The sequence below is a fragment of the Monomorium pharaonis genome, chromosome 4 (genome assembly GCF_013373865.1).
Source record: "Monomorium pharaonis isolate MP-MQ-018 chromosome 4, ASM1337386v2, whole genome shotgun sequence".
Classification (NCBI taxonomy): Eukaryota; Metazoa; Arthropoda; class Insecta; order Hymenoptera; family Formicidae; genus Monomorium; species Monomorium pharaonis.
In genome coordinates, this window is record NC_050470.1 from 26,490,066 (window position 1) to 26,510,079 (window position 20,014).

General features: G+C 32.9%; 2 protein-coding genes across 8 annotated transcripts in view; one reads left to right on the top strand and one right to left on the bottom strand.

Annotated features, from left to right (window-relative positions):
- Nucleotides 1-20,014, top strand: part of LOC105839835 (tensin-3) — a 210,080-nt gene that overhangs the window by 42,391 nt on the left and 147,675 nt on the right. The gene's annotated exons all lie outside the window — the stretch shown is intronic.
- On the bottom strand, nt 138-10,968 carry LOC105839838 (putative sodium-dependent multivitamin transporter). 2 transcript variants are annotated; one of them, XR_001139337.3, is made up of 8 exons: nt 7,269-10,968; nt 6,555-6,683; nt 3,419-3,649; nt 2,996-3,339; nt 2,794-2,913; nt 1,996-2,661; nt 1,217-1,506; nt 555-640 (listed from the first exon to the last, which is right to left on the bottom strand). XR_001139337.3 is itself a non-coding variant. In XM_012686423.3 (7 exons), exons 1-7 carry the CDS (start codon nt 7,287-7,289, stop codon nt 382-384), a joined length of 1,770 nt encoding a protein of 589 aa, XP_012541877.2. In that variant the 5' UTR covers nt 7,290-10,539; the 3' UTR covers nt 138-381. The 2 variants fall into 2 exon arrangements, 1 of the variants encoding a protein (XP_012541877.2); XM_012686423.3 differs by lacking the exon at nt 1,217-1,506 and having other exon boundaries at nt 138-640; nt 7,269-10,539.

The following is a 20,014-nucleotide window of genomic DNA, read 5'->3' on the forward strand; positions in this document are numbered from 1 at the left end:
TTAGAAATAAATTAATGTTAATTTTATTTAATATATTAATATTAAAACTGCAAACATGCATTATATTTATTGCCAAAATACAGTTTCATTATAATAATATTTGCAACACAGAAAAACTTTTTTAAGACATAAATAATGTATAATAAATAGTAACTTTATTTATAACTATGCACATGTACATATATGAAATTCAATTTAGATATAAAAATGAAGCAATCAATTAAACTGAATAGCACATAAGTTCTAATTATAATATTTTTTATAAATTTATTTATACAGTCAGTTAATTATTTATGGTATTAATCATTGGATTATTTTAGTAATTGATTTGATAAGGTGATGCATTTCAAATAATTACTTATATTACATTTAATTATAAAATCATCTTAAGTCATCTAAAACGAAGAGTTGACTGTTTGTGGTTTTTTGTGCGTCTTGACGTCGTCGTTTGATTCTGGTGGCTAAGAATGGTATAAACAAACTTGGATCGTGTTCGATATTATTTCCGCCTCGAATTAACCGCACTACAATACTCGCCACATATCCAACTACTAGAGTAATTGTCATTCCCATAAGATTATGCCATAAATAAGAGATGCGATATAAATAAAAATACGACGACTGATCTGGTTGTATAGTACTGCAAAAAAAGAAATCATGATTTATGAAATAAATAATTTAAATATAATTGAATGGATGTTTCATACAGTTTAAACCTTAAATTAAAAATCTTGTAATATCTTGTAATGTTACTTTTTTCACTTTCTTTTCATTGTTTTGCAACAAAATGCTTACATAATTAGAAAAAACATCTCCTTAATGATGAAGATATTATTCGCATTTGAATTATATTCGCGAGAAATGCATTATCTTCTATCCTCGAGATTATTTGAATTAGAATTTTTTTGCAGGTGATCTTTGAACTTGTTACCACATTCAAAGTGGATCGGTCAATTTAAAGGAATTTCCGTCGATAAAGAGAAAGCTTAATATCTAATCCCACTAATAACGGCGCGGCAAAGATTCCACGAGACAACCGTAATTTCAGTTTATTAACGGTGCAATTAGCGTTATTTACCACCGTGGGAATACCGAATAGCAAGCTTATCGTCCATGAGAGAACGACACGCGCGAAAGAAATCAGGAAGTGGCGCTTAACTTCCAACTAATTACAGCGAGACGAGATATCCGCGCGTGCATAGCAACATTGACGTACCTCGTATTTCAAAGAGTCGCGATAAGACGATTTATAGTGCGTCGATAATTCATATTGTAATCGTCGCGCGATACTGGCCGTCCGTTGTCGCCCTTCTTTCTCCCATATCTGTTTTCCTAAGATAAATTTATGCTCGTTCGATTCGGTCTACGATGACCGAGATAAATGGCTTACATTGTGAATATGTATTGCATTTATTTCCGATAGTGCTGTAATGCTAATATTTGAACATTACGCAATGCCCGAGATGAATCTTTTATAGTTCAAAGGAAATGTTTCGTTGCATCTATCTGAAGTATAAAAGTTTTTATTTTTTAAATGTGAGTACTTGAAAAATATATAATATAACGGAAATTACAATATGTAAAAAAAAACAGTAAGTAGATAAATGCAGTATAACGGATTTTGGAATTAATCGCATTTGTAGAACTAATTAATATTTACATTTTACATAAATGTATTTCTAAAACCATGCTTAATATGGTTTTTTTGCATATTTTTCTTCTCTTATTATCTAAAAGCGCATTGATTAACGCACTTTTATAAACACGATTAATTTGAAATTGTAGTATTATCTAAAGTTTTAGTATTACCTAAAAATTAGTTTAAGTATTATTTAGTATTACCTAAAGATTAGTTTAAGTATTATTTGAATATAATTTTTTAATACATTTTTAATATTCAAAAAATGTAATGCACTATTTTTATATTTACAAAACTTCAGCGATACTGATGAATATTAAATATTGATTTTGCTATACATTTTGAGAATATCCTACCTGTTAAAATCCATTTGTTCAGTAAACATCCATGCTGTAGAATTCGCGCAACCTTCGATCGATACAGGTAACTTTGGTACTGGTGGCTTAGGTTGCCCGAAACCGGCCCACAAGCAGACGATTAATGCCGTAATCATACCAATGATAGATCCCATCTCGTTAGCACTTTCATTGATCATTCCGAGAGTAAAAATACCTAAAATCGGTCCACTAACAGCTCCATGAATTTTAAAAGCAACGGTGCTTACTTTGTCCACTGTGTCTGCAAGTAACGCTACACATATGCAAATAATGCCATTTAAAACGGTAAGAAGTTTGGCTATGAAAATGGCCTTTTTGTCAGAGATATTCCTGCCATATTTTCGAGACAATGGTTTTACATAGTCCTCAAGCGCCACGGCAGCTAATGAATTTATTATAGCGGAAATCGTACTCATGATGGCGCTAAAGATACCGGAAACAATAAGGCCAATTACTCCAGGTGATAAGTTTTCCACAGTGAAATGTGGCAATATTTTGTCGTAGGTCGAAATTTGTTCAGAGGCAACAGGATCACAATCTTTGTAGATCGCATAAAGTGACAATCCGGCGAAACATATTAAAATTCCTGCTAATGAGATAAATGGACCACTCAAAAACAATGCGTTTATGGCTATTTTTAGATTTCTGTGGAAATAAAAAGATTTTTATGTATAATATAATGTATACATACAATAATATAACTATTTAGTAAAATGAAATGTTAGTAAAAAATTAATGTTTTTATACATGAAATACGATATATATACGTTGACGTACTTAGAAGTCAATAAACGTTGAATGTGCACTTGGGTCACTCCAAGATAAGTCAGACACATTGATCCTCCTCCAAATAAAAGACTCAATCCCGTATATTGTACAGTTGGATCTGCAGTCCATCTAAATAAAAGAAGATTATTAGTAGATCTATTATCTTATTTATTTAATTATTTATTATTACAATCAATTTATTTCAACTTACTCAGAAAAATCTATACGCTGTCCTTCTCTCGCGATACTCCAAATAGCACCGATTCCTCCGTCGATGTTGTCGGCGATGGTGCCGATGACGATGCAGAGAGCGATTGTCATAAACAAACCTTGGAAGACTCCGGTCATCAAAACCGCTTTGATACCACCCAACGTGGAATAAAAGATACAAACTGTAGCGAGTATCAAAATGCTAGTTGCACTAGACAACCCTGTGGTAGCTTCGAGAGCTAACGAAGGAATGTAGAGCAATACTCCATTCAATAATATCGTATCGATGAAGTTAGTCACGCTTACGAGTAACCGCGTGTACAACCCAAATCGTCTTTCCAGATACTAAGAAAAATTAAAATATTGAAATATTGTTTAGACTACATAGTAAACGATATTGTTTATACAACCACTTGACAATTACTTCATAAATACTTAGGATTTTCAACTTATAGAAGACTGGCAGATAACAAAGGACTACGATCGGCACGACATAAACGTCGGTCAGATACATTAATACAATAATCAGACCGTATGTATAACTTTCCCCGGTCTTTCCAAGCATAATAACTCCTGATACGTAGGAGGCCATTGTGGCGAACGGGAAGATAAAATAAGATGAGATACCTAATGAGTTGTCCGCGAGGAAGTATTCCTATTAATAATAATTGTACGATCGATTAAACAACAGTCTTGTACAGGGGAAGCATTGTTTATATTACACAACGTTTCTTTACAACGAGTCTGTCCAAAATTCGACTCGCGAGCTAAAGGTCTTCCGGCTCTCCATCGCTTCGAGAGCGAGACAGAAAGTAAACAAAAAAAGAATAGACGGTAAAGCCCTGAATTTAAGTGTTCGCGATTCTATCGCTCACATCGGGCGAGCCTTCGGTGTCGAGCCGCTGCGATCAGCTGTTGCTTGACACGCGAGATGCGCGTGTCTTGAGCACGCTCGAGCCAGCGTTTCCCGGGTGCGACACGTGAAACGCTGTCTACTGATCGAATTTTAGCCAATGGGTTTGCAATACGATCCCGCCGGTTCGCCGGAATTTTCGTGTAAGCGTTCGCCCGCAAGTCAGTCGTGCGCTTCTGCCTCTCTCGAGCACCCGCATACTCACTATTCTTCGTATTTTCGCGAACAGTAGCCTGTACTGCTTCGCTGTGCATCCGTGCATCTCTATCGGTCGGACGCCGTGCTGCATTGCGTGCGAACCGCTTCCGATTCGAACCGATTAATTGTAATAAATCACGAGTTTATCATCATAATGTTGCACTGCAAAACACATCCGCTCTAAATTCCGCGAAACTATAATGGAAAAAAATGACTTTTTTTCCACTTTAGATAAGTGTGAAATTAAAACGGAATTATATATGCAGGACATTGTCTTTAATGTCCTTCATAAATAGAACGGACTAATGTCCGCCCTAACGGCTGCCCTCCCCTCAGTTGCAATAAACATCTCTATTGCTAACCGTTGGTGCCAACACGGGCACTGATCGACGAGGCAACCACCGCGGCAAATGCACGGCATGCGACCGCGACGAATTTGAGTTGTCTCCCGCGGATGACAACGCAAACGTGTGCTTCTTTTCTCACACGCTCATGTAAAGGCGAATAATGCCCGCAAGAGGAGCACACACCCGCGTCACCATCCTCGGGAAGCAACCCAAATTCGCAATCACATGCCGCATACCCACCGCGACGGCCACCGCGCCGATCGACACCCACAACTAGCACCAACAATTAGCAACAAAAACACTCATCACAACTGCGAAGAGAACGGCCGTCAAAGCAGACAAGCTAACAGACTGTTGTAACAGTGAACGACAAAGCTATCGCTACCGCTCGCGCCATATTGCGTTGCCAGCATAGTTTTGTTTATTTCGTCCGCTTTAATATACATGACGGACCACATCCTTTATAATGTCCGGACCACATCCTTTATAATGTCCGGTTTAACGTCTATTCTATAATAATTATTTTCAGTCCTATTTATATAAAAGACATTGTCATACATAGATAAAATGTCACATTAAGAATTGCGCCAGTCACGCTTAAGTAAAATGGACACGTAAGAAATCCGTTCTAATATTGTATATTCCGTTATAAAATATACATGTCCTTTATATATAAAGAGGATATGCTTTGCAGTGTGGTGACGCGCGTGATAGCGGTGGCTCGCGGTCGTAACACCCTCTTGCGATTCGCGTCACCTTCGTCATACGCGCTCAAGATCTCCGCTCCGGAAGAGTGTGAATATCCCATTCGGCAAGATTTCCGTCGCGTCGATCTATCGCATTTACGAGGGTTCAAGATCTCGTTCGTTCGGCGCCCCGCTATCTCGCTCTGTCCAAGTTTACGCGCACATGTGACTTATTTGTGACTCATCAAGGAGTGTAGTTAATTAAAGGAATAATGCTGGGTCGATCTGCCTATTCAATTGTGTGATCTTCGTGCTCAACACTCTCCAGCACTTCCTTCTCGCGACGCTCAGCGCTGGGCGATTCCGGAGTCATATGTTCCGCGCGTGATCAGTTCGAGTAAGTAATCACGCGTCGACATAGTGTTTTAGTTATTCAATTCATGGAGCGAAGGCTCTGAGAAGTCCTTAATACGCTCGCAATTACTTGTTGCATGGTAATATTTTGTGTATCATTCTCTGTAAAGTTCATAACAATCTTTTTAATTCTTGTTTCTTATTACAAAAATATGAATGTGTTTGACATATATCTGTTAAAAATTTAAATATACATATAAAATTTTTATTGTGTATTTTATTAACAGATTGTAATTTATTTGCTCAATATCGAACTGGAAGCCTTTAACTCGCGAGCCTGATTTTGGACAGATCTCTCCTAAACAGGTTTCTCGTCCGTTTTGCAGTAGATAAAATTGTAACATAAATTTTGATATTGTGTTTTTTTAAAAAAAGATCGGTTTATCGTAATTATTTAATCATATTAATCGTCAAAATACAGAAATATGATCTGGATATATAATTCAATCAACTATTAATCAAGACATTTACATTCTTAATTAATATATCCATTTAAATCAATCTTAGATAAAATTATGGAAGATGTTACCATGCAGTATCTTTTAGAAAAGTTTAGATGGTAACATTAATTATTTATAAGTACTTTCTATAAGAATATACGAAAACTAAGTTAAGAAAGTTCATGTTGCATACATACTATAGTACGATAGACAAACAAACGTTGTATCTTATGATTATAATATATGTAAATTTGAATGAATCCATCATGCGACATTTAATATTTATTTATACATTATCGATTAGAGAACTTTCTTAGATTATTGAGTTGAATCATTGAACCATTGAATTATAGCAACAGTTAATTAATACATAAACATCTTGAAAATCTGGAATTTAATTTATTATTGACTAATAATTTATGCGATTAATAATATTTATTACAAGATGAGATTGATCGCATTCAAATAATAACATAGACATTTGCGTGCCAATCATCGCAATTAAATTGGTTTAATGACAGATTGATTCGTCGCGCAGAAATTGATTTTTTTGTAAACTAACCGTTACAGTACGTTGTCGATCACCGCTGAATCGATAGTAAAGCCCGATAATGACAGAAATCAACATAAGTGTACTGATCACAAAATAGTCTTGCCATTGCAACGGTTCAGTTTCGTCTTTAATAAATGTCTATAAATAAGGAACAAAGAATAAATTCTTTTATATTATGATTTATTAAGAAAGTTGATAGTGAATATTTTATTAGTTTTTTAACAATAGTTTTTTAACAATATATTTTTAAAACATATCTGATTAATGACTTTAAAATAGTAGGTGTGTGAATAAATTAGGTGTCTCTTCGAAATATACGTATTTATTATTTTTTATATCTCTATAAGTATGCAAAGTTTTATTAAATTTGGTGAGTCACCTCCATAGGTTTCCTTGTAAATCACTTGAAATTTTATAGAAACATTATTAAAACATAGATATACCTTTTTTGAAACTGTTATAAGACAAAGTATTTGAATTAGAAATTGATAATTTGAAATGGATAAATCTAAAGACACCAAATTAATTTACATACTTAATATTTTCTTTATTTTTTTAAATTTATAATAGGAAACTTATAAATAAAATTGTTTAAAAATGAATTTATTTTATATAAATATTGATATTTTACTATTATTGGTACTTAATACCAGAATTTATCCTGATTTAATTCGAATTATTCGCACTTACATTAATGGTATTCAGTACATATTCAGTACTTACATTAGTGGTATTTACATCCATATCTTGTAAAATTTACACTATTTGCTTCATAAAAAAATAAATTTTAATTGCTACTTAAATTTTTCATCAAAATAGCAGATTTAATGATGTTTTCACACTTTAAAAACTCGATGCACAAATAATCATGAGCATTCGACAAGGTCTTACCAACGAATGTGTCTGTTTCTATTGTGCCCGTTTCTCATGCTGCAAAATGTATGAGAACTATTACGTAAAGAATTGCTTGGCAACTTTAGCGTTAAAACACGCAAACTACGGATATTTCTTGGATAAATTAGGTTTCGTAATATCTAACAGACGTTTTATCCATCTTACTATTAATTAGCATTATTAAATAGCATATTACTATGCATATATACAGAATATATTATTTATCATATAATGCTGCAGGAAATTTTTTTCAGCGGATTTATAAATGTATGATTGATAAGTGTAGTATATATAGATAGTACACAGATGGGTAGTATATAGACATAGATATAGGCTGTTAAATCTGTGTTTGTAATATAGATGCATCTGTAAAAATTAAACATAGATCTTTTGGAACATTGAAACGTTCTTAAAGAAAAATTAGATTGCGCGCATCGAAAGGTTCTCATCAACTTTAATTTAATGAGGCGTAGATATCAAGATGATTATCTTTATACATCAGTTGATTGCGATGGATCACTTCATTTAACAGCAATGAAAACGAAAAGAAACAGAAATTACGAATTGATAGATACGTTTCGACGTTAATTAAATAACAAATGTAATAAAATCTGTTTAAGAGAGTACGAGTCTTCGCCAATATTATATCGCACAACGTTTATATTTCTAACTCGTATCATTAAATTTTTGTTTGGATTGATTATGAACAGGTTTTCCCCGTGCACGTTCTGATTTTAAAATGCGATAAATGTAATTTATGCTCAAAATAAGAAGACAAGAAAGAAGAAAAGATGTTAGATAAAATAATATTATGACGGTATAAATAAAAAGTAACACGAAACGTGTTTTGCACTAGACATACGACAAGCGCGATTTCTATCATTATTCACATCAACACTCATTATCCACATAATTATGTTTTGATCGTAATATTTTTCAGTATTATGTTAATAAATACTATTTTAGAAACAAGGAATAATTAAAAAAATAATGAATGAATTAGTAATAGAGACATAATAGCTTGACATTTTTTTTAAAATTATATATTATTAAATAGTTATAAATAACTTTTATTTATGGAAACTTGTTAATAGCATTTTTTACATCTTTAGTCATACATACATTTTTAGTTCTAAAATATTTTGAAGCAGAAAAAAGTTTTAGAAAATGTTAGGGAGAACGTATCCATTATTTTCTTGTTATATGTTCATTTTGGCGTATATTCTCTCATTTAAATTTATTTCTTCCGATAGCTAATTTATGCGACACAATAATAGTTAATGACAATCCTATTTAAGCGTTGACTAATTTTCGTCATTGTTACTGGTCTGTCGACCGCGTTGTTTTACGCGAATAACATTGCCGATAAAAGAGGGGAAAAGAACTGCGAACAAAAGAGAAACGGGGGAAGTGAAAGAGAAGAGGATAGAATGGAGGGAGAAAAAGAGGAACTTGTAAGTGGTGAATTCCCGTCATTAAGTCGTTAGCCGGACGACAGCAGACTAACTGTCGGCTAACTGGCTGCTGAACTTGATCGACCAATCATTGACCCCCACGGTCAATCTAAATTTACCGTGTTAACCACTCTTGTTTCACGTAATTCGTCGATATTATCCGGATGCGTAGACCGCTTTCGATAATTCGACGAGGGAAAGTATAATATAGCGGTCGTGAAGCAGCTGAGCAGTTCAATTTTGAGATAGTCCAGGGGTTAATGTAAATTTTGTTCTCGAGTCAATTATTTACCACGTTTTTGCGGAAAGCCACGTGTTTTTGATTTAGAATTTTTTTGCATTATAATTAAGAACTTACAAAAAATATTTTGAAATATATTTGATAAAATATTTTTTATTTTTTGGCTAAGAGACTGATTTTTTCCTCTTTAAAAAGAATGGTGCCATATTTTTATACTTGAATAAAAATGCAATGTGTTTATAAAGTGCATTTATGTAAATTAAAATTGGTGAAGCACTAATTGAGCCACTAATTGAATCTTGCTTGTTATGCGTGATTATAAATTCTCAGAAGCATCGACATTGTGAAACATTTTCATATCCATCATGTGTGTATCCAGACATTAACGTCATCGTTTCGGATGCAAGTGTTAATTAACTTGATATACATTTAATGACTCTCATTGGTATCTTAAAGTTTGTAAAATGCATAAATCCAGAATTTGATTTCTCTTTCAATGTATACGAAGCAAAATATTTTGACCATTTTGTTAAACAAATTTAATATGTATAAATCTTATGCTAGCTGTCATCAGAATTTTAATTTTAATTTTTGATGAATTAAAATATATTTTTTATGCTTGCGCAAATTTTTTTTGTAAAAACATATTTTTAAAAATTATTTTCTGTTTTAATATCTGTAGGATAAGTTAGGGTATGATGATACGAAGATGGCCAATAGCTATGCTTTCTCTAATAATAAATAATGTATTCTTGTAATTATTATTAAAAATAATCAATATTTATTGTAGTTTATGTGCATATCCTATTTGAAATAGCAATATTGTAGATATTATATCACGTTTTTACTTTTGACTGCCTACATAGTTTTTTATGTGTTCATTAAAAATTGTCACAACGTCGAATGAATTACAATATATACCAGAATAATATACCAAACGCTATTAAAAAATAATTTAAAAAAATGTGTTTTTTGCATTTTAAAAATTATGGTCATAACACGCGAGTTTAGCCTATAATCTCTATTTTATAAATATATAAATAATAAATATTATGTAGCAGCGCACTGTAATATATACGAAGGTGTTTTATTGCATCGAAAAGGTGTCGGAATTACCGTTATTCGATTTCGCCTGAGAATGTAAGCCGATCTGATAATGCTCGCATACGAGCGAGCTGATTCCCATAATTAATTCCAGTCATTAATTAATAACGAGATGGTTGATCCCCTGTCTCATGATTATGGTATTCGACTCAATTCGTGCGTGATGCCATGCTTCGTCTACCGTATTGATTTCGTGTTTTTAATTAATCCAGCGTGTTAATGCGAGGGGAACGTACTAATCACAAGGATTAATTCCAAGAATTAATTTCTTTGAAAATTTTTAGGAACATTAAATGCGTATTTAACAAACAATAATATAATTTAATATATAATAATAAAATACAATACACAGGCAAAAAAGATTTTTTCTAAAATTATTTTTAAATATATGGATAACATTTTTTTTGCCGAAATTCGCTGACGCAACGCTTTGAATATCTGTCAGTTGATACGACACGTGACATAATTGTACTTACTGTCGCAAAGTCAAATTTCTGATTCAGAATCATATGATCCTTCTTATAATATCTTTTTCACTTCTATCCGTCGATGAAGCATTTTTACTCACGTTTTATAACGTTTATTTACATCATCTAAGCTTATCAAGTGTTGAATTACTGCTATACAGCTGTAAAGTTTTATCGTGTTTATTTGAATCGTTATAAATATAAAAAAACGATTATCGTCACGTCGATCTAATTTTTGCTTGAATATCATTTTTATTTTTCTTTAGTACCGTATTTAAAGTTTCTAGTATCATATTTAAAGATACATTGAATATTAAAAAATATGATACATAGTTTTTATTATTATGCCTTGACTTGTATAAATAATTGCACTAATGATACTTATGGAAATGTGGACACACACGTAAGTGCAATTACAAATAATGGAAACTATTATTTTAATAATCCTTAATTGCATATTGCGGAACCGTGACAATAGCATCTGACACTCGTAATATTACGAGCATTTTGATTTAAAAAGAATTACATCTTTCAGAATCTTTTACGTATACTTGAAAGCACATAAATATGAATCAATAATTTAATATTGTACAATATTATTAAAATATTTAAAGACATGAATTTTTATGCCATTATTTTTTGATATGTTAAATTTACAACAAATTTGTAATATTAAATGACATTAAACATAGGTATATTAAGCTGGCTGAGCCATATCATCAGAACACATCGATTTCTACATTGGAATTATTTGCTAATTATTTGCTATGTTTTACTGGGAAAAAAAAAATTTTTTTGCTCTAGCCAAAAAAACCAGTGGCTAAATAGCTTAATATTAAGCTATCTAACCACTGGTATTTTTTTTGGCTGGAGCAAAGAAATTTTTTTTTCAGCAAAAAATAGGAAATAATTAGCAAATAATTCCAGTGTAGAAATCAATGTGTTCTAATGATATGGCTCAGCTAGCTTAATATATCTATTAAACATACATATAACTTGTATTTTGATAATGACATTACGTTTTTCTCACATTAATATATCGCTGAGAAAATTTTATAGATTAAGCCATCTTAAAACTTTATATTAACAACAACCGTTAGTCTTCATCAAGTGTCAATTGGTTTCTTTGATATCATCGCATAGCTCGCCATAACTCGAAGATGCGGGCATCATATGAATTCCAGGGCACGACAAAAAATTTATGGATCTCTTCAGTGCGGCATATAGCACGTTACCAAAGCTATCTATTAAGTTAATTAACAAAGTTGTGTGCTCTTCCCCAATGGAGGCTAAGGAAATGTCTCGCGAAGGACTTTTTTTATGCAACACACGTATTGTCGAGCGGCAAACTTGCCATGGAAAATAACAAGAATAGAATATAACAAGACCGTGTATTAAAATTCTTGCATGCGTCGCGGCACTGATCACGACTAACGAAGTGTGACTTTTCGACGGTGTATGCCGGAATGTACCAAACTGTCGTGATACATAGTTTAATGGATATTTGGAATCGATAAACTGTCAACATTAAGCGAATTTGCATGTAGACATTTCTGCAAATATGAATGTCGAATCGGAATCGATGAAATTCACTACCAGTTTAAAATGAGTAAAAAGATGTAATTTATTAACATTAGATACTTTTATATTTTATGTGCTTTTTGCGCGATATTTATTTAATCGATTATAGAATTATTAATTTAGATTAACAATATCTGCAATATTATAAATTTAAAGTTAGCAATTGTAAAGCTTTGAATTATTAAAACATATTAAAATAAAAAATAATCCATGTTGATACTCAAAAGCGAAAATATCCCTGTGAGGATGTAATAGAGATTAAAATTATTAAATATGAAAATTTATTACTATATTAAATATTATTACGTGCTATGCGAGAGACTACACAAAACGCTTGATTGCGTTTTTACGTATTACCACGATTATGTCTTACATTGCAACATGGAATATTTAGATCCGCAATGCACCTGCGACTAGAAACATTTCCGACCGCTGCACCGGCGCGGCGTCACGCAACAATCACGCTGTCAGTTACGTCAAACGACATTCCCAGTAAATTCTTTCTGTCGCAATTTCGATGCCGCATTCGATATATCGAACGACAATCACTCGTGATCAAGGCTGTACAGGGTGCGGTTAATTGTATCAAATTACATGGGTCGAAGGAAAAACGGGAGTATACATAAAAGCATTAATGCCATCTCCGGTACACGCTCAATGACCAAATATTTAAGAAACGCATCTTCTCTTTTACGCACTTAATTAAATAACCCATTTTATTTTACATGAGGATCAAAATGAATCTATGAATTGCATGTAGTAAAATTTCTTTATAAATGCAATTGCTCTGGATGGTATTGCTTCCGATACAACAACGGCACAACAACGGCAATTGTTGATTGATTATTGAATAACGTCGATAACATATTACGTTGTTAACAATCGATATAAATAATACAGATGAAATATAAAATACAAATCAATTTAAATTATCAAATTCGATGACGGTTAACGGTTTAATTTTTTATCAACTTTATTGAAGAACGAAATTATAATGAAATAATTGTTTTCTAAACGTTATAGGAAGCTAATTAATACATTTTTAAGAAATTTTTAACAACGTAACATGTTATAATACATTTATTTATTCGTATTAATTTTAGAATTATCAAATCTTGTATTTAAAAAATTAACTTTTGTCATGCTTCTATAGTTATAACTGTCGCTCTCATAATTCACTTATATCCGCAATCTTATGTGACTTATCAATAACAAGGGGCCCAACAATTACAGGCACACGCTAGATCGTGAAGTATGAGACGTCTAGAAAAACAAATTGCCGTCAGGCGGTCGACTGATAGAACATCAATTTCCTTGCAAATTCTCGCGGCGATTACATATTTTCCAGGCACGCCTCGTTATACATCACTTTATCGTTGCATCATGAACTCAAAGTGTTCAATGACTTGACGGTCAAGTCGTTGTATTTGTGCTATAAATAAAATAGCTGGATTTTGCACGCTTAATGCGGCACATTAATCTCGCATCCTCATTCTTGCCGCGAGAAAGGTCGGAGAGAGATATCAGCATTATTATTTTCATTCATAATAGTGTATATAATTCGTGAAACAATACATAGAAAGTAATGAAACTTTTTCGCAGTGTTTTATTATAAAAGAATGTCCTAATTTAATATAATAGCTTATTCTCTTAGCATTTTATTATTCTAGTTTATTTTATTCTTAGCATTACAAAATTACAAGAGATATTCATTTCACAAAATATATCCAAATTTTTTTATGCCATTTTACGGTATGGTCAGAATGTGTACAAAAGAGATTTTTATGGATGGAACATTTATCATCCTTTGAACGTCGCTGTTAAAGTTTACAGCTTCGGATTAATTTCTTTGTTATGTTTTTTATCGTCTATGCGGATGCTCCATTCTTGCGCCGTGATCGATAATACGGCACCGCGAGATCGCGAGACTTGAAGTCGCCTTCGCCATCGTTTTCTTTTCACGACACACACAACTCCGTCTGGGCGACTGGCATCTGACATTCTCTGTCTAAAACTTTATGAGTTGTCTGAAGCCTAATTATCTACGCCAAGTCGCGGTAGATTATGTACGAGAGTCACGTGATAATGACAGGAAACGTGTCGGCATAAGAGAAATGCGCTCTGAAACGGTTCCCGACGATATCGCGTGACTTTCGAGAACGATAATCTCCCATCCAATTGCTACCCCACCAGACGTCGAAAATGACATCTTCCTGATGACGCGTGTTATTAGCAATTTTTCACGCGAGAATTATTTCAGGAATGCGATCGATTGTTCAATTAACGCAGGAAGTTATTTTTTATGGCTTATATTTCGAATAAATATCACAACAAACCGTTTTGTTCAACAATGGTTAAATACGATTATTCTACATCAAGCACGTCAGTGTCATTTTTTATTTTTATAAATATTACGGGCATCAAAAACTAATATTTAATAAAAGAAACTTGTTTGGTTTTCATGCGATACAAAAGGTTCACACTTAAATCAAACTTTTGCTTAGAAATTCTCAAAGAATCTTTGCCCTTTAATTAAAAAAAATGTTTATGTAATTTGGATGATTTTTCGCAAAGTTGCATCACTTTAAAGATTGCCTAAAAATTTGGTCAAAATTCTTGTCTTGTTTTATTTTTGCGGCAGTGTATAACAATAAACATTCATCGTTAGAAAACAATATCGCAGATAAGCTGCGTTCCATTTGATGATCCAATCAGCTAATGGCACGCGAGACTATATATTTCGAAATCTTTTGCGGTTGCAGAAAGCAATTGAATTTTGAGCTTGTTTTACGCGTTTGACACCACAGTTAGCAATGGAAATGTGCGACCTCGCATCCACCCGCGACGAGCCCAATGACGATAGCCGTATCTCCTTAATGGATAGGCTTAACAAGTCAAATTACATGTCCGCCGGTCGCTGTTGACGTTACTTCTAAAAATGTATAGGGGGAATGTTGTTCTGCCAATCGGTATTGATTGACAAGGCGATTTACAAGCTGTTCAGCGCGCTGCCGATCTAACGTTGATACATGCGTCGTTATTGTATTTCTTTTTCATAAGCCTTTCCTTCCGTAATATACTATTTATAGAAGTGTTGGAAATAAGTTGTTTTTCATGCTGTCATTCATAATCGCCGACGCAACGCCCGATACCGGGAATTGTATTTCATTGGTCGAGAGATAAATTACATCTTTAATTACTTTCTCCTTTTTAGAAGAGTAATTATATTTTAGAATGCGTGATTGCTATTTATAAAATAATAGTTGTTGACAAAAGTAGCGATAAATTTTACCTTTTTATAAATTTTATCATCAAAAGTTCTATCACATTGAATGCAATTATACTTCTGTGTTGGAATATACGATATAACGTTTAAAATTGCCGGATATAGGATAATGGGAATAAGATGAGTCTTGAAGTCTATTCTCAATGAAAAATGACAGTCTGTCCTTGAACTTTAATATAGCTTCTGAATAGGATTGTGCGTTTTTAGCTTCATTTAACGCTGACCTACTTTATATATGTAACAATTAACGTTATTAACACGTTTCTACGATCAACTGAATAGTTACGAGGTCGGAGACTATGACTCTATACTAATATAATTGCTAGGAAAGAAATCTTTCACAGTTCTGTCACTTCATCTACATAATAAATTGTATTAAACTTCAAACTTTTGAAATTATTATTGCATAATGAGAAATATATACAAATTACAAATCTACGCTATATTATATAAGAATCTCTGAAATTGGACAGCTACAGCTTTACATTGACCTATATTCTAACGCGCGCACAACGCGCGCGAGTTTTATTGTGGCGTGTGCACTTCGCGGTTAATTAACTCGGCGTATAAATCCGGCACGTACGCAACAATTGCTCATTTCCATTTTTTACGCGCGTCGATCAGCGCACACCGGAAGTGGTCGTTCCACATCGCGACGTTGCGCGGGTATTCCGCGACACTTCTCGTGAGATGAACCACGTCGCGATGCTCGGTGGATGACGGGACGTCGCATATGGGACACTGAAATTATGCGGAACGCAAACGTTATGGCATTGCGTAAACAGCGGCTAACTCGACGTAGGAAGGCACGTACGCGGTCGCTGACTTATACAATCATGACATACGGCGGTGCGTGTTGCGTTTGAATCACCGGCTATAAATCCCATGGAGATGGCCAATTGGGACGAAGGTACATAGATCTAGGACGATACAGATCTACGAGGGTGCTTGTGTGACTGTTTATATTGCGTCAGACCTAAAGTTTAGTTCGGAGAAACGGTGATCTGGTTTGAATTAATACTGACGTGAGCAGTACCGGATAGATGAAATAGAAATATCGCAAATAAATTTGTCAAGGAAGTATGGTAACTCCGTTGTATGACGTCCCCATTAAGAACTTAATTTATCAAGCTTTATTTGTTATGTTTACGATAAATAAACTAACTGTCAATAAAAACGTTATATTGTCTACTATAAAGGAATTTAAAAAGTAAAATACTTATTTTTTTATATTTGAAAAAAACTTTTAGAACCTTATATTTTTTTACATATATCAAAAGAGATAGGATATATGGAAGAGATAGGATATGTGACCCATCATGAGTAATAAAGTTGAACAAAGAGCTGAGCACTTGTTTTTAGCTTCTTTTTTATTTCTCTACATTTATATATTATGAAATAACCACTAAGCTTTTTACAGAGTAGAGTAATCATTTTACGTAAATGATAATACATTGTTGGGCTACTCACAATATGTTGCTAAATCGATTTAACTCTTTATGGTTTTATTAATATCTTAACACAAAACAGTTAAGATTATAATATAATATAACATAAAGACTTGTAACAAAATGGTTACGAGGAAATTATTTTTACTTTTTTTTCTTATTCCTACTTCATATCCATGCGCCGTGTAAATAACAAAGTTATTTACGCGCTAATATCAAGAATAATTTTAGTATTAAAAATTTTTGTGACATTTGTTTTATTCAGAAATTCCTGTAATTTAACATGACACAATAGAGACGATTATATCGTTGGATAACTTGTAGTAAAAGAAGAAGCTTAGATCTCTAGATTCTCGACGTTTATTATCGACATTATTAGCAGTGCTGTACGATAATTTAATTATATATGTCAAAATAACAATAGATACATTGTGAATTATATCTAATACTATCAGAATCTGAATTGCTTAAGGACATTGTGTTGTTGATAGAGACTCACATTTCCTCCAGCAGTCATACGGTAATGAACTGCATGCAAAAGCAAATCCGTGTATCGCATGAAACAATGGAAGTTCGTAGTACTTACCTATAGATTTGTTATGCATATAATGTGTGTGCATTTATGTGTGCGCATGTAACAATGCGCAACGATTCACCGATAGATGCGTAGCTTCGTTGAGAAGCTATTGATACGTCCGATTGATACGCCATGAAGTCCATGTGAGCAAATACATATCCGTACACGTGAAAGGATTTCTCAATGGCGAACGGCGAACGAGAAACGATGCTTTTATGAATCGAATTTCGCAATTGATTCACTTGTAGATTGCGATATTTTTTGTGGCCTTCCATAAATATATGTAAAATATGTAAAATTATTATAAGATATATAAATATACATTTTAATTTTTTAAATATATTTTTAATTTTTAAAATATACATATACGTATTATTTAAGTATATATGTTTAAATACATATGTATTATTTTCTACGTAATTAAATTAGAAATGTCTGATAAATTTGAAAATTTTCAGAAATTAAATAATTGACAATCTGTGGATAGTATTTTTTTAATATTGTGACAGGACATTTAAAAAATTAGCAATTTTTTTAAATTTTATAATAAATTTCTGTATTATGGTGTTAGCGCAAATAAGATAGGGAGACATTTATATTTAGATCTGCAGTGGGAGAAACTCTTGACTTCTATTCGCAAAAAATTGTTTGCACAAAATGACTTAAGAGATCTACATTCGAAAGTTCTCATCGTGTATCGCTGTCGCATTGTAGAAGTTATACGTTCCGTTATTTATGTCCGCTATAATCCCATCAACGTAGAAATACGTCTTCTATCTCCACGCCCACTAGATCCTTATTCCGTTGCTATCCGAGTTTTCTTTCGCGCATAGAAACGTTTGAGAGCGTCATAGATTGTTACAGGGATATCGATTATTACTTGAGGATAATTGATACTTTCTGCTACAGAAAAACTGGAAGATTTATGGTTAAGCGATTTTACAAGAAATTTCTTGGGCTAAAACATAATTACGTAATATAATTCAATTTACCATATCGCCGGTTTAAATTTTTATTTTACTACGTTAGTATTTCTTGTACGTAGCACATTTGAAAAAAAACATGGATATATATATATATAATTTAGGTAATTATTTTATTATTAAAATAAAACAAAGTGTTTCTTTTAAGAGAAGAAGAATTTCGTTTTCTTCTCCGCAGATTGTCGTAAGGAATGTACGTGATATATTACAAATGAGGCCGTATCCTTGTCGATGCAATATTCTAATATGTCCATATGAATAAATACCGCCAAGGCTGACGCCGTTTGTTGTTACAATTATTCAACAGTTACGAAGTAAAATACGTATAAGTAATATTCACTCAGGAATTATCTTTAACTACAGATAAAACATTAGTTTTCATTCAAGATATAGCTTTATTTAATATTGATGAATGTAATATTTAATATTTTTATTTTTGTAACAAAAATTTTTATTAACAAATCAATCTTAAATTAGTTGAAGAATTCTAAGATAAAATTAATAACTGTTTCTAAAATATCTTGTATATTTTGCAAGTAGTATAAAATGTAAAAAATCAAATCGCTCGCCAATTGATTTAAAAAAATTAATTGCAACTAGTTTCTGAATCTTAGAATGCGCATAAAGTTCGAACGGTGCAGATTTAATTAACGATAAATCATTAAGAACGACGCTGGCAACTTCTAATCGGGAATTAGAGATCTCACCGTCGGTATGTTCGTATCGTAGCTTCAATGAAACGTTGTATGACTTCGCTATAACGACGGTCGGAATTTTATCCTCGAGCCATTCGCGATAATACCTCGCACATGACTAGGTAACTTTACATCCGATTCTCGATCGCGCGCGGCGTCTAATTTGTTCGTGTTTAGTATTCCGCACGTTATTAGACATAGTCAAGGATGCAAACTCACAGCTATATTATTTTTGTAGATATTTGCAGCATAATAATGATAATAGCAATTAGGATACTATATTGAAACAATAAATGATAAATTCTCATAATTGATTTTATTCTGCGATATCTGTGCACTTAATACTTGTGAAACTGTCTTTTTACATTTTTATTTTCCTAAATTTCATAAATATATAAGATTTTAAATATAAACACATGAGCTGTATTAATTCCCGCGAATGCACAACTGATTTTTACGCAAACGTTTTGTTTTGTTTTGTACATGCCTGCATAAAATTGTACTCTGCGGAGCTTACTTGATGCTTGCCACGCAGTCACAGCGCTTGTCACACAGGAGAAAGGCTTACACTTAACATTGCTATAAAATACAGATAAATGTCGCGCGTCGTGCATTTTTTACGAAAAAACCGCAACAGCTCTTAAGCGCCCCTTTTTACTTTCGGTCAAACCCCTCCTTAGAATCTGACGCTTTGTCTCCGTTAAACAAGGCGTTGTGCATAAACCAGCGGTAATATGCA